The sequence below is a fragment of the Eptatretus burgeri genome, chromosome 8, assembly GCF_056783735.1.
Source record: "Eptatretus burgeri isolate ZD-2024b chromosome 8, Ebu_testis_v1, whole genome shotgun sequence".
Lineage (NCBI taxonomy): Eukaryota > Metazoa > Chordata > Myxini > Myxiniformes > Myxinidae > Eptatretus > Eptatretus burgeri.
The window spans coordinates 10,995,274-11,010,154 of NC_140968.1; the positions used below are offsets into that span (position 1 = coordinate 10,995,274).

The 14,881-nt window shown below is 43.2% G+C and overlaps 1 protein-coding gene across 1 annotated transcript in view; it reads left to right on the forward strand.

Annotated features, from left to right (window-relative positions):
• The window catches only part of LOC147021091 (TBC1 domain family member 24-like), a 67,140-nt gene that overhangs the window by 12,765 nt on the left and 39,494 nt on the right, over positions 1 to 14,881 (forward strand). Inside the window, exon 2 of the mRNA XM_085890839.1 lies at positions 7,772 to 7,874. Coding sequence (XP_085746965.1) covers positions 7,778 to 7,874 — 97 coding nt within the window. The 5' untranslated portion in view covers positions 7,772 to 7,777. The remainder of the gene's footprint in view (positions 1 to 7,771; positions 7,875 to 14,881) is intronic.

Here is a 14,881-nt window from a genome sequence, read left to right on the forward strand (position 1 = left end):
GAGAGTCCGAGAGATCATTGATTTAGGTCGTGACTCCGAGAGATTTAGTTCGTGACTCTCGGACAACTCCAAAGGTCACGGGTCACTTAAAGGACCGTGGTCGCCAATATTTTGACGGTGTGAGGTAGGGTCCACTTGTCCAATTCCAATTTACCTAAGTACCCATGCCGTCTAACTACCGGGGAAGCCACACCCTCAGCCGACTTTGTCGGAACCGAGTCGCTATCACCGACTCAGATCCGGTGTAACCGAGTGGAAGTTACCAAAGCTGCGCCGGACCAAATGACAACTTACCGTCCCAAACCGCCTTACTATTTCTCAAGCCTGCACCGTGCTGGGACAATGGAAGAAACGACAGGCTACGAACTGGAACAGTTAACACGGGGGTTTATTTACAAACAATAATCGGGAAGGGAGACATAGAGCAGAGTTATCACGAATAAGAAATGTAATTCACAATGTCCAAGGCACTTAAAAATTCTACTTACAGACAGGGCCCACGGACACACACACACCCAAAAGAAAATGGACCCCACGGGTCTTTATTCGTTAGAGCCGGGCTGGGATACCTTACCGCCTCGTGCGGTCACACCAACTCCAAACCACCACGGTGGGACTCGAACCCACAACCAGAAGTCCACGGCCCATGACCCTGGCTGCTCGGTCACCAGACTTGCCCTCCAATGGACTGCAGACCGCTCGAACGACGACCACCACTGTCTGCAGTCCTCTCGTCTTTTTCCACCAACAACGCCTCAGAGTGTCTCTTGAGGTCGGAGCGGTTTCCTTCTTTTTGCCACTAGCCTCCCGATTGGACGGTGCGTCTCGGGGGGGGGGGGGTGTCGAGGCGTCTCAGAGGCCCGGCCCCGAAGAGGCTCTGTAGTAGCTTTCGGCATGCTGGCCTCCCATTGGCTGGGGCGTGCGTGCGATGCTCGCCCTTCGCTCATTGGCTGGAGAAAACGTCCATGCCCTTCCTGGGAGCAGAGCCTCGATCTGTGGTGATGGAGGCTCCGCCCATGCCTTCAGCCAAAAACACGTGGGCAATGGCGACCGGGTCGAGTGAGGGACGGTGCCGTTGTTGTTGTTGCTGTTGTTGTAGATGTATAAAACTTGACTATTAAATAACTCAGCGCACACACGAAATTCCCATTAGACATCGGGGATGGATTCTAACTATAAACACATACTTATTGAAATAACTGAACTGCGGGGGCTGCTATTTGTCTGGGTGCAAATGGCTTCCAGATTCGTAACACTATATTCACAGTGCCACATATCTTTCCTTGCCTGCTTATTAATAAATCCTTTTGTAGAAATGTTCTCGGCTCGTTTTCGTCTTTTCTTTCATTGATCCAGCATTGTCTGTGTCCTTACCTAGCCGGGACTTTATTCCCAATGATCCGTTCCTTTTCGCTGGTACGTCCTTGACAGTGTCGCTTGGCTGCATCTGATCCGGTAAAGTGATCCGGTTCGGACAAGGCCTACCGAGGGTGTGTCCCCTAACTATCATAGGTTGTACCGAAAAATAACGATCATAGGTTGGCAAAAATAACTATTATGGTATGTGTGGAAGTGAAATGAAGCCACGAACGCTGGCGTCTCCGGTCGTTTATAAGCATTACAATGTACCCAACGATTTGTAGCGATGATGAACAGGCATTCAATAATATGAGTGAGGAAAATGAAAAAAAAAAGCTTTATCGTGAAGAAATCATTGCGGCCTGTTCCAAGTCAAGGCAAGGTTGAGCAGGCCAAGACACGTGGCAGCAGCAGACTCCAGTGAGGTAACCCAGAATATGCCTTAAGACCCCATCGAGAGCAAGGTGGCTGAGGATGCGCCTGATAAAGGATATAATTAAATAAGGCCGTTAAATTATCTTAAAAAGTGGTGTTTTGATGAACTAAAACACCCAAATTTCACTGTGCGCTTCCTTGGAGTTCTCTTGGTATGGATCTAAAGTTTCAGGCTGTTGGGTTTCATTTTTTTGGAGTTATGGAGGAGACGCACACACACACACACACACACACACACACACACACACACACACACACACACACACACACACACACACACACACACACACACACACACACTCACACACACCCTGACATTTATTTGTATCGATAAAAATACATTCGTTCTCGACTGTATGACTTTACTTTCGCTCTCATTGAGGAATACCAAGAAGAAGGCTTAATTGGCGGAAAGCTTGTCACCATAAAGATCATCCAGAAGCTACGTCCGTGAAGCATTTAATTTCTTTGCGTAAACACTTCTCGAAATAAGGTTCCAAAATCCAGGCTGATTGCATAACTCAACTCCTTTGTTCCTCGCTTCTCCCTTCTATGGAACAGCCATCCAGAGACCATTCATTTCCACGCTACCCTCCAGGACATCAATCAGGAAGTCCACCCCCATCTCATGTCATTCCCCATGCTGAACCATTATCTCTATTACCCCCATTAACCCTTCCTCACCCTCTCACTAGCTGATTTAAGTGTTTCCTCACCTCTCTCTCTCTCTTGCTCTCTCATTTTCCTGTTTTCCTTAGAGGACAGAGACACCACCAACCTGTAGATGATGGTGAAGTGTTAGACCCATAGTCTCAGCTTAATCGTGGGAGATTCCAATAATCTTGAAGGTCTTGGTTTTTATATCGTCAAGCTGAGCAAGATGTGAGGCAGGCGAGACAGCCCAGAGGGGACAGCAGTACTCCATCAAGCTGTGGACAAAGGCCTTTAGGTGGATAGAAGTTCAGGTGTGCTAATGAAGGACTTTGTATGATGGAGGATGCCCAGTGTGCGGCTGGCTTTGCAGGCCAACTTTGAGGTTCGGAGGCCCAAGAAAGATAATGGCTGCCAGTGAGACCCAGGAGTTTGAATGACTGAACTTCCTCAAGAGGATTGGTAAGAAAGTAGATGGGGGAGAGGGGTGGTTGCCAGATGGTCCTTTCAAAGAGAGATGGTGAGAGTGGGAGATTTGTCAGGATGAAAAAAGACAAATTCCAAGTGTTTGAGTTTGTGATTTTTTTCAAGGTCTGAAGGGAGGGAAGAGGCTGCTCCAGCCAGCCTGATGTTTAAGGTTGAGTGGTGTCATAGCAGAGGGTGGAGTCATCAGCAAATAGATAAAGAGGATTTTCCAGAGAGTCAAAGAGATCATTTATGAAGATCAGGAATAGGAATGGGCCTGGAATACTGCCTTGGGGCACTCCAGTCTCGACAGGGAGAGGAGATGAAACGATTCCATTGAGAGCCACACATTGGTTATGAGAGTAGAGGAAGCCAGTCAGCCATGTGTGGAGTGATGCTCATTCCAAATTCCCAAGTTGGACAAACGGAGATAAAGATCATGGGATGGGAGGTAAGAATTTTTGTTGAAGGCATGCAGAAAGGTGGTGCTGTAGGAAGAGGGTTGTTGGATCAAGTGCTTGGTTGGCAGACAGTTTTGTAAAATAATATATGCGAAGAAGAAGGAGAATAAGAAGAGGAATATTTTGTGGTGAAGAACACGTGGGATACTCCTGATGGAGAAATAAGGAAAGTGAAGCGTTTTACAATACTTTTTCAATGCTTTTAAAGGAAGAAGCGTGTATATTCCATGAAAATTCAGTTTGGAGATATCGAGAAAACGGGGGGGAATGGAGTTGGAAACTCAAGTAGAATGAGATAGTTGTGGAGTGGACAAATTGTGGGTGGCACCGTACTGATCGTTGTGGACTTGCTGCTCCAGTTTGTGTTTCACTATATCTGTTTGGCCAAGTATTGCATTCCCCACGATAAATAGATCTTTGTTTTGAATCAATAATAATAAATGATGTCTTGTTTGGCATATTCCAAACGCCCTGCGGCGCTGCATGGTTCGAAGTCCGCTAACACTTTGGACCATTTGCCACCTTCTTGCATCTGCTCATCCTTGATTATATTTTACACTTTTCCTGCAACAACTGCTGCACTTGATGCCAATGGAGCTAACCAAACACTGGTTTTTTTTACAATCCTCGGTCTGTCCCTCCAATCAATGACACGGATATAGACTCTCACTCCCTTCCTCTCTATTAACGTGCGAGCAACTCAATCGAACGGTGGTTATTCCGATAGTTCCACGAAATCCAAGGGACATATTCTTGGCCCTCCAAGGCCATAATAATAACCATCTCGAAACCCGGGGGTATTGTGACAGTCCTGGATGAAGATCATGCTGAGACAATTGTTTCACCTGCGGTTCTCAAATTGTATTATGATAGAAATTGTAGAAAGCTCTTTCACAAAATCAAAGCAGCAATCATTTCACTCCAATCCAATTAAACAAGTCGAATGCATTTAAACAAGCTTCGCACAGTTCCATTGTCCAGATGTGTACCTTGGACTTTTCGTCTGACGGGGGTGTTGTCATCCAATCAGCCAATTTAAAATGGTATTAGACCCAAACACCATAATTGGGGTGGAACTATGAGCTTCAGCCACTCTACTGATCCTCTTGGCACGATGTCCTCCGCCGAACGGTGCTGCCGACAATATTGGTGACATTGGTTTGACCACTTTGACGCGTCCAAGTCTTCTACACTCTCCGCACACACATACCCGGTGGCATCCGAATTGCTTTGAAGGTGTGTGTGTGTGTGTGTGTGTGTGCACGCGCGTGCACACACACACACACACACACACACACACACACGCATTTTTGAATCCTCTCTGCATTAATTACACTCATTAATTTCAAAAATTATCCTTGCAGGAAAGTGTCACTACCAACTTTCTCTCTGTCTCTAGCTACAGTGCCTATAGAAAGTCTCGACCCCCCTTTCAAAATTTTCACAGTTTGTTGCTTTGGAGCCTGGAATTAAATTCCATTAAATGAGACTTTTTCCACCTTTATCTACACATCGTAACCCACAACTTCCAAGTGAAAAACAAATTCGACAAATCGCAGATAATTTATTAAAAATACAAAACTAGAACATCTTGGTTGTATAAGTGTCCACTCGCCTGAGTTAATATTTGGTGGAAGCATCTTTGACAGCAATTACAGCTGTGAGTCTGTTGGGATAGGTCTCTACCAACTTTGCACACCTTGATTGAGCAATATTTTCCCATTCTTCTGCACAAAACTGTTCAAGTTGCGTGGGGAGCGTTGGTGGACAGCAATGTTCATGTCATGCCACAGATTTTGGATTGGATTTAGATTGGGGCTCTAACTGAGCCACTCAAGGACATTTATCTTTTTGTTCCTTATCCACTCCAGTGTAGCTTTGTGTGTGTGCTTTGGGTCGTTGTCATGCTGAAAGGTGAATCTCAGTCCCAATTTCAGTTTTCTTGCAGAGGGCAGCAGGTTTTCCTCTAGGATTTTTCAGTATTTTGCTCCATCCATTTTCCCTTCAATCCTGACAAGGGCCCCAGATCAGAAACAGACCCATAACATGATGCTGCCACCACTGTGCTTCACAATAGGGATGGTGTTCTTTGGATGATGTGCTGTGTTGGGTTTTTAATGCCAAAAAGTTTCATCTTGGTTTCATCAGACCACAAAACTTTTTGCCACATGGCTTCAGCATCTCTGGAGTGGTTTCATGCATACCTCAAATGGGACTCAAGATGGGCTCTTTTGAGTAATGGCTTCCTTCTTGCCACCCCACCATACAGGCCAGACTTGTGGAGTGTTTGGGATATTGTTGTCACAACCACACAATGACCAGTCTTTGCCATAAAGGCCTGTAGCTCTTTCAATGTTGCCATTGGCCTCATAGTGGCTTCTCTGACGGCCTCATGTAGGCAGGGTCTTGGTGGTACCATACGCCTTACACTTCTTAATGATTGTCTTGACTGTGCTCCAAGGGATATTCAAGGCCTTTAAATATTTTATCCCAATCCCCTGATCTGTGCCTTTCCACAACTTTATCCCGGAGGTCTTTTGAAAGCTCCTTGGTACTCATGGTTGAGTATTTGCTGTGAAATTTTCCATTTTACATTTCCAACCTGGCCTCCAAAGCCAGTCGCCGATTGGGCATCCTCCATCGTGCAAAGTCCTTCCTCGGCCCACCTGAGCTCCTGACCACATACAAAGCTTTCGTCCGTAGCCTGATGGAGTACTGCTCACCCCTCTGGGCTGGTGCTCCTGCCTCTCAGCTCTCTTGGCTTCACGCTGTGGAAACCAAGGCATTTAGGATCATTGGTATCCCCTGCGATGAGTCTGAGTCTTTGGGCCTCTCACTCTCTCACCGCAGGCAAGTCGGAGTTCTTTCTGTCTTCTATCGTCTCCTCTCTAGTCTTGCCCCCCCCCCGCCCCTGTCTGCAATTTGTCCGCACCATATTTCCGCAGGGTGCTCAAGGTCCACCAGTAACCCCTTCTGGTAAAACTACCAAAATCACGAATCACTGCTCACCTTCACTCTTGCATTCCTCTTTTTTCCCCGCCTTTGGAATAAACTCCCTCACTCTGTTCAATCCCAATCTTCCCTCCAGGTCTTCAAAGCAGCTGTTCACCACCACCTCTAATCTTCCCCCATTCAAAACCACAATCTTTTCTGCCCCCCCCCATTAATACACCTACCAAACCCACCTCCTTCAAATTCTCTGCCTTCCTTCCCGAAAGTTCCCTGTTGTGTAAGGTCCTGAAAGTCCCTGTAATGTCCATCCTGTATTGCCTGTGTTCCCCACTCATCCCTCTCCCTTCCACAGATCTCCTAATGTCTCTGTTCCCCACTGTCTTGTCCTTCCCTCTCCCGCCCCTCTTGTCTCTTGCCCCACTTGCTGTGCGTTCTGTGTTAGCTCTCATACGAGCCTTAATAAGGTATACAAAAAAAATGCACTACCCAGCAGAGGAAACCTACAGGACCAGCTGTTTTATTCTGAAATGATCACAATCATGACAATTTAACACAGGTGGAGGCCAATTAACTTTGTGTGTGATTTTGAAGGTGGTTGGTTACACCTGAGCTAATTTACAATCGCTATTATAAAGAGGGGTGGACACTTATCCAACCAAGATATTCTAGTTTTGTATCTTGTATATTATTTCCGAGTTTGTGGTTTCGTGTCGCGCTATCTTCGACTTTGTTCTGCGCTCGAGTAACGTGATATTCGGCTTACATTATCTCAAAGACCATATGAGGTGCATGGTACAAAAAAAAAGTAAATAAAATGGTTCTGAAACTGTGCAATCGTGCCAATGTGTTGATACCACGAATCAAACTGGCCCCATCAGATGTGAACTTGCCATTCATTCTTGAAAGTTTCCAGTAAGAGTCAGCTACTGCATGGCTATAAACAAAGCGCAAGGCCAAACCTTTGATAAAGTTGGGTTATATCTTCCACAGCTGGTGTTCAGCCACGGTCAGCTATATGTTGCCTTCTCACGATCACGTCGGTTCTCGGACATTACGGTGCAAATTATACCAACTCCAAAACTAGGGTTCCACAATGACAATGCTATAACCCAAAAGATTGTGTATCAAGAAGTACTTTGAACATTGTATTCCACTTACTGCATTAAAGTAAAATTACTACTGATACTCTGCATCAGTTCCTTTCTCAAACACACCCACCCCAACATGTCGCGCAGAGCGCGGGTTATGCTAGTTTTTAATTAATTTCCTGAAATTTATAGAATTTGATGCATTAAGGGAGTCGATGCATTTAAGCCAAATTAGCACAGGCTTCACACCTGATCACACAGGCCTTTTGCTTTCAAAGAAAAATGTCCTTTTGGAAAGTTTTTTTTTTGTTTTTTTTTCAGGTATGAATGTACCAATTGCTGCATGTCTGTGTCTGACAGTGCAGGATGGAATCTATGATCACGATCAGGAAGCAAACACCTGAAACATCTTCAAGGCACTGCCAAACCAATGATAAAGCCTGCTTTTCATTTCTGGAATGTTGTAAGTTGTGCCAAAATAATCACTCTCAAGCTTCTAACTGTTTTGTATTTGTTGTGTTGCCATATTCTAATTATGTTATAGTTACAAGATAAGTAGGATTGAAGGGGGTGGGGAGGGGGATATTACACAGTAATGGTGTGGAAGGTTTTTGAGAGTGAGAACAAAATGACCACAGCCTTGAGGGCAAGTTAGACCTTTTGACGAGCACTGACAGGGCTAACTTGGATTTCTTTTTGTTTGTTTTTTGTATTCCAAATCGAGGCTTTTGTAAGAGCTAATACACAGAAACATACAACAAGGCAGGAGACAATAGGGGTGGGAGAGGGAAGCACAAAATCGTGGGAAACAAAGACAATAGTATATCTGTGGAAGGGAGAGGGATGGGGTGCGGTTCATGGGGTAAACACAATTGTGCTACAAGGACTTTCAAGAAGGAAAATGGAATATGAAGGAGGTGGGTTTGGGGTGGATTAGCGGGGGTAAGAAAATATCAAGACTTTGGATAGGGGAAGATATGAGTTGGTGGTGAACAGCTCTTTGGAAGACCTGAAGGGAAAAGTGGGATTGAAGAGAGTGTGGGAGTTTGTTCCAGAGGTGGGGAAAAAAGAGGAATGAAAGGGTGAAGGTGAGCAGTGATTCTTGATTTTGGCAGTTTCACTAGAAGGGGGATTTTTTGGTGAACCTTGAGCACCCTGAGGAAATATAGGGGGAGACAGATCATAGACAAGGACCGGGGGGGGGGGGGGAGACCAGAGAGGAGATGGTAGAAGACAGAAAGACCACCGACCTGCCTGCGGTGAGAGAGTGAGAGACCGAAATACTCAGCTTCATTGCGGGAGATGATCCTAAAAGCCTTGGTTTCCACAGCATGAAGTCAAACTAGGTGTGAGGCAGGAGCACCACCCCAAAGGGGGAAGCAGTACTCCATCAGTGAATTTGCTCGTTAAATCTGTAGAGGAAATGCAGATCGGGTGGAGTTGGCAAACCTTGGGGCCAATACCAGAACTGCAGTGAAATAGAACATGGTGGATGAGAACTTTTGGTGAAAGACATCCGTGTTTAACCACCCAAAGTTAGGAATCTGAGCGGTACTGCTTGACCGATGGTGTGTGTGTGTGTGTGTGTGTGTGTGTGTGTGTGTGTGTGTGTGTGTGTGTGTGTGTGTGTGTGTGTGTGTGTGTGTGTGTGTGTGTGCGCGCGCAGTTTCTCAGTTACGTTGCAGATTTTTGAACACAACTATTTTGTATTCCCATATTCTGGTGGTATTTCCAGTATTGAGTGCTTTGTTATATTTTACTGGTGGAACCGTGAGTTACATTTTGCCCCTACCTTCTGTCCACTACACCTGTGAGCGCTGATGCAGAGAGACAAACTGTCCACGGTGACCAAAGTGAAAAACAAAGGAACTTACAACATTTAATCTGTGGTATTGTCCATTCAATTTTGTGTTTTATTGTTCATATTTCTCTGCAAGAGACTTAGAGTCAAGCTGAGTCCCTTATTGATTACTTGTTACATTGCAAAGTAAGGGGTTTGTAATCTGTGCACGCATGTGTTAGTTCGCAGTAGTTAAAATTAAAGTGTGAACAAATTTTGGTGGAATATGTATGATCGTCATGTAAATTTAATGTTCATAATAATAATAGTAATAATAATATTAATAATAATATCATTCCTTTTGAGCCATAAAGGCACACAGGGCTGCCAAGGCAGTTTCATTGGCAAGGAGTACACTCCTGGACGGGTTACCACTCCAACACAGGTTATCCCAAATGGTTACCCAGTACACTAGTACTTGTTTCACCAACCTCAGATGGATAACAGGCTGAGTCAATCCCACCTGGTGTTAATTTAACAGTCGACAACGGCTTGAATTCAGGACTCCAAAGTCCCAAGCCAGCCACCTTAACCACTAAACCAACACCAGGCTTAAATATAATGTTATTATATCGGAATTGCTATTGTAAATGTGTGTAGTGGAATCGATTTTTACCCTCGCCGAAGGAGAAGGTATTGCATTTGGGTCCGTTGGTCTGTAACTTGCAAAATCGAAGATTTTTCAAGTACATTAGTCAGTCGATTTTGTAATTTTGTCTGTCTGTCTGTCTGTCGCCAACGGGTCACAATTTTAAGCCAATCTTCACGAAACATCACCACATGGTGGAGTTCATCAGAATGAAAAAGTCTTGTTTTTGAGGTCAAAAGGTCAACAACTAAGATGGTATTTCCAAAATCCTCAATTTTCATCCGATTGACTTGAAATTTGAAGAGGATTTATATTCCAGGTCACTGAATTCAACCAGCAATTATTTTTGAGGTCAAATTTGTTTTATGGTTTTTGCAGGTATCGTGCTTTGCATGACGTCTTCTTCTTCTTGTTTGTCTGTCCGTTTGTTTGTTTGTCCGCGCAAAACGTTTTCCTCTACAACCACTTGTCAGATTCACACAATTTTCACCGCAGGAGCGAGGACTCGTGCAGAATGTTTTAATGATAATATTGATGTTATTGGTCACGTGGTGTGGCAGCCATGTTTAAAAAAACAGGAAAAACTTTGGACCTCGATCTCTGAAACCGCAACAAGGAAAATATTGAAACTTGGCATATGTCAAGTGCTCGTCATGGGAAACAGGTGTGATGTTTAGCTCACCTGAACTTATCAGGTGAACTTATGCGATCGAGCATGAGTGAGTCAGTCAGTCAGTCAGTGAGTCCGTAAACACAGTCGGTTTCGCTCGAGCGAAACACACGATTTTGGTGAAACTTGGCCACAAATTTCATATCTGATACCTAACGCAGGCGTATTGACCGCATCAAAATCTGCGCTCATTAAGGGACGAAGGGAAACCATGAGATGAATGGGTTTTGACTGCCCCAAAATAGGTATTTCTTCTCCAAAATTACACACACAATTTCGATGAAACTTGACAATAACCTTCATCACCCGTAATGTACCAAAGTTTGTTCACGGCATTAAAAAAACAATCGGGTTCTGAGGGAGGTCTGCAGGAAGGGAAGGGGGAGGCGGTGGGGGGGGGGGGTGTGGTTGAGTGACTATTGCTCCTGATCCAGGTGATCTTCAGGACAGGTGGTCCTATTTTTGATGTCATAGATGCCTTCCTTTTGTCATAATTGCATCCACAGAACGCTACGTCCGATCAGTATGAAAAATTTTGAGGGTCATCTAAGGATAAATTGGTCCAGAGAACAAAAATTGATGTCATCGTGTTTGTTTGTCTGTCTCTTTGTTTGTCCACACAGAACTTTTGTGTTTTCCTCCGCAACCGCTTGTCGGATTGAGATGACATTTTCACCATATGAGCAACTACTCGTGTAGAATGTTTTAATCATAATAATGATGTCATAGGTCACGTGGTGTGGCAGCCATGTTGGAAAAACCCGAAAAACTTGGGATCTCTGTATGTAGGAAACCGCACCAAGGAGAAAAATTGAAATTTGGCACACGGCAAGTACTCCTCATGGGTAATGAGTGCGATTTTTTTATGACGTCATGATTGCATATGTAGAATGCCACATCCGATTAGTATGAAAATTTTTGAGGGTCATCTAGGGATAAAATGTCCCGCAAAAAAAATAAATTGATGATGTCATTGGTCACCTGATTCATCAGCCATATTGTTAAAAAAAAAAAGAAAAACCTTCAAAAATCTCTGAAATGGCTGAAGAGATTGAGGTGATACTTTACCCGTATGATCGCTTATCCACGAGGAACAAAAGGTTCACATATGACGTCATAAGTCACATGGTTTGGCAGCCATATTGGATTTACCTTAAAACCTATAAAAATCTTCTCCAGTACGACTTGACAGATAGAGGGGAAACTTCACACATGTATTCCCCAAGGCATGGGTGTACAAGTTTTAGGAGTAATTGAAAGGTCACATGGTTTGGAAGCCAAATTTGGGTTTAAGAATATATTTAATGTTTTCTCTGGAACCGCTTAATCAATTGACGTGAAACTTCACAATTATGATCGGGCATTGAAAGGGAATACATGTGTTAAATTTCGACTTGATTGGACACATGGTCTCGCAGCCAGAATTATATAATTTTTTGATCTGGGTTCTTTTTGTTTCTTTGAAAATTTCTTTTGTTTTGTTTTTGATTAAGGCTCACTTAGCTGTGCCTGGATGGGTTTGAAGGTAGGAAAGGAGCAGCTGAAATGTGAATACTACCCAGGTTCCTCCTGATGACTTCATCTTTGCTTTTTGCTTGTTCGGGTTCCTTCTGATGACGCCAATGCAGGACTGTACTTATTTGATCTTCCATTTGATTTGAATTGAATTTATTTTAATCCCATTCTGAATTAAATTGAATAATCATCAATAAACGTCATGGGTCAGGGTGAGGTGTCCGATCAAAGCGGGACGTCTTGGTGCCCGGTCATCACTGCCAACAGTTACAAAGTGGCAGTACTAGTTATGTCTCTTATTAATTACATCACACATCAGCACACAAAATAAGTCCTGGCACAGCTCTGCAATCTCTGATTGCTCTTTTTCTTGTTGTAATTGTTCAAGCTTGGTTCTTTCTTCTGTGCACATCCATCGTGTGAGGTTGAACTTACATTAAGTAAATTCAGATCATATCATGAACCGTGATCTATACAGAGCGTCGGTGCTGCCGAAGCAGTTTAAATGGCTCGTCTTACAATCCAGGATGGGTCGACACTCTGACACAGATTAAGTAAATTAGTGAGTGGAATTGAAATTGCAAAACTGCTTATCTCATTCTTACAATTGGATCAGAGTGTGGGTTTTTGGGTCTGAGTAAGTCAAATGGACCTCTGTGATCATACTGTAATCTCAGTTCATGACGACGCACAATTCAGACTTCACCCCTGTTCTCTTCGGACCCCTGCACGTCCGAAAAAGTTCAAGAGTGACTCTCATCGAGAGCTATCAATCATCACAAATACACAACTAAGCAAAAGGGCAGGTGGATGTTGTTGTGGAGATGGGAAGGATGGGGGAAAAGTTACATGGCCGTTTACTAATACTGCACATGGAAATCTATATTGTAAAAGGAGCTGTGTTGGTCTGTCTGTCTGCTTGTTTGCCATGTTATAACTTGAGAATGGATTAACAGGTTTCATTAAATCCAACGATGGTGGATTCAGGGAACTCTCGGTAAGATTTGTGATGGAAAAATAAAAAATATATAAAGTACAAAATAATAAATAATAATAATAATAATAATAATAATAATAATCATACAAGTCGGTTTGTGTGCATGGGTATATGGGCACATATGTTGAAACGACAAACGCCAATTTATGACGCTGGTTATCCCCACACGAAGGGCAGGATCTCCCAGGGATCCTTTTTTGTTCTTGCCCTATAGATTAGCCATCGCAGCAAAAATTGGCATTCCCATCAACAAGGTCCATCCATCCATTGAGACCATTCTCTGTGCAGAGTGTTGGTGCTAAACTAAGCAGTCTCCTTGGCTATTGGGCACAATCCTGGACGGGTCGCCACTCCGACACAGGATACCAGCATGCTGGCACTCATTTCGCCGACCTCAGAAGGATGACAGGCAGAGTCAACCCCACCTGGTATTAATTCAACAGCCAAGTGGGATTTGAACTCAGGATCCAAGGATCCCAAGCCCACCACTCCAGCCATTAAGCCAACACCAGGCATATCTGCAAAGTCATGGGTCTAATATGGTAGTGTTATTGAAAAGACAAGTAGATGTTAAAATGTGAATGCGATATGAATGTGATTAGTATAAAGAATACAAGTAAATTAATAGATTAAGTTATTGTGGTAGGACTTAGCCTCAACGAACAGTAATACTTTCTTAAAATAAATACTGTTGTTAGTGAAAGGGTATAAATACAGGGTGTCCATAAAGTCCTTGTGCAACTTTGAACTTTTATAACTTTTGATGTACCGTACTACACATGATAGAAACAAACTGTAAATGGTACACGAAAGCAAAATTCAAAAATATTTTACTCAATACAATTCAAATTTCTTAGGCTTCAACATAAGCGCCATTTTTCATCATACATCTTTCAATCTGATTTTCCCCACTTGTTGAAAACATTCTCCAGTTGCTGCTGAGTAATTTCATGAATTGCATTTGTGATCATCGCCCTAAGTTCATCCAAGGAATGTGGTTTTGATGAAGAAGCAACAGTTTTATATAACCCCATAAAATGTAGTCCAATAGGGACGGGTCAGGCGAACGACGTGGCCAAGCAATTGGTCTACGTCGACCGATCCACTTGCCTGGGAAGTCTCCATTCAAAATCGTCGCACATTCGAAAAATAGTGGCAGGTAGCCAAGTCTTGGTGGTACAAGGTGATATGTGAAAGATCTAATCGTTGTAGTTCGAGAAAGAAATTCGACAACATTGCAAAGTTATGGTCACCATTGACTGTTGCTTCTTTCAGAAGAAAAGAACCAATGATTCGTGACTCTCTGAGAGAACACCAGGCATTGATTTTTGATGAATCTGTTTAATGTTGCCAGACTTCCTGAGGTTGTTTTTTCTGTCCCTCAAACAAGGTAATTGTGATGCTTGAGTTTACCAACTGATGTAGAAGTTGTCTCATCAGGAAATGCCAACTCGTCAAGAAACCCAGGGAATTGTGGATTTAAAAACACCACCAACAACAACAACAATATTAATGTTAACAAAACCTTATGGATTATTCTTTAAGGCTTCATTTACAGTTTGCTTTCTGTCATGTGTAGTACGGTACATCAAAAGTTATAAAAGTTCAAAGTTGCACAAGGACTTTATGGACACCCTTTATTTATACCCTTTCACTAACAACAGTATTTATTTTAAGAAAGTATTACTGTTCGTTGAGGCTAAGTCCTACCACAATAACTTAATCTATTAATTTACTTGTATTCGGTACATTATTCGGTACATTTACGGTACATCAAAAGTTATGAAAGTTCAAAGTTGCACAAGGACTTTATGGACACCCTGTTTAACATTATGCAGTGTGACGTGTTTATGAATTTA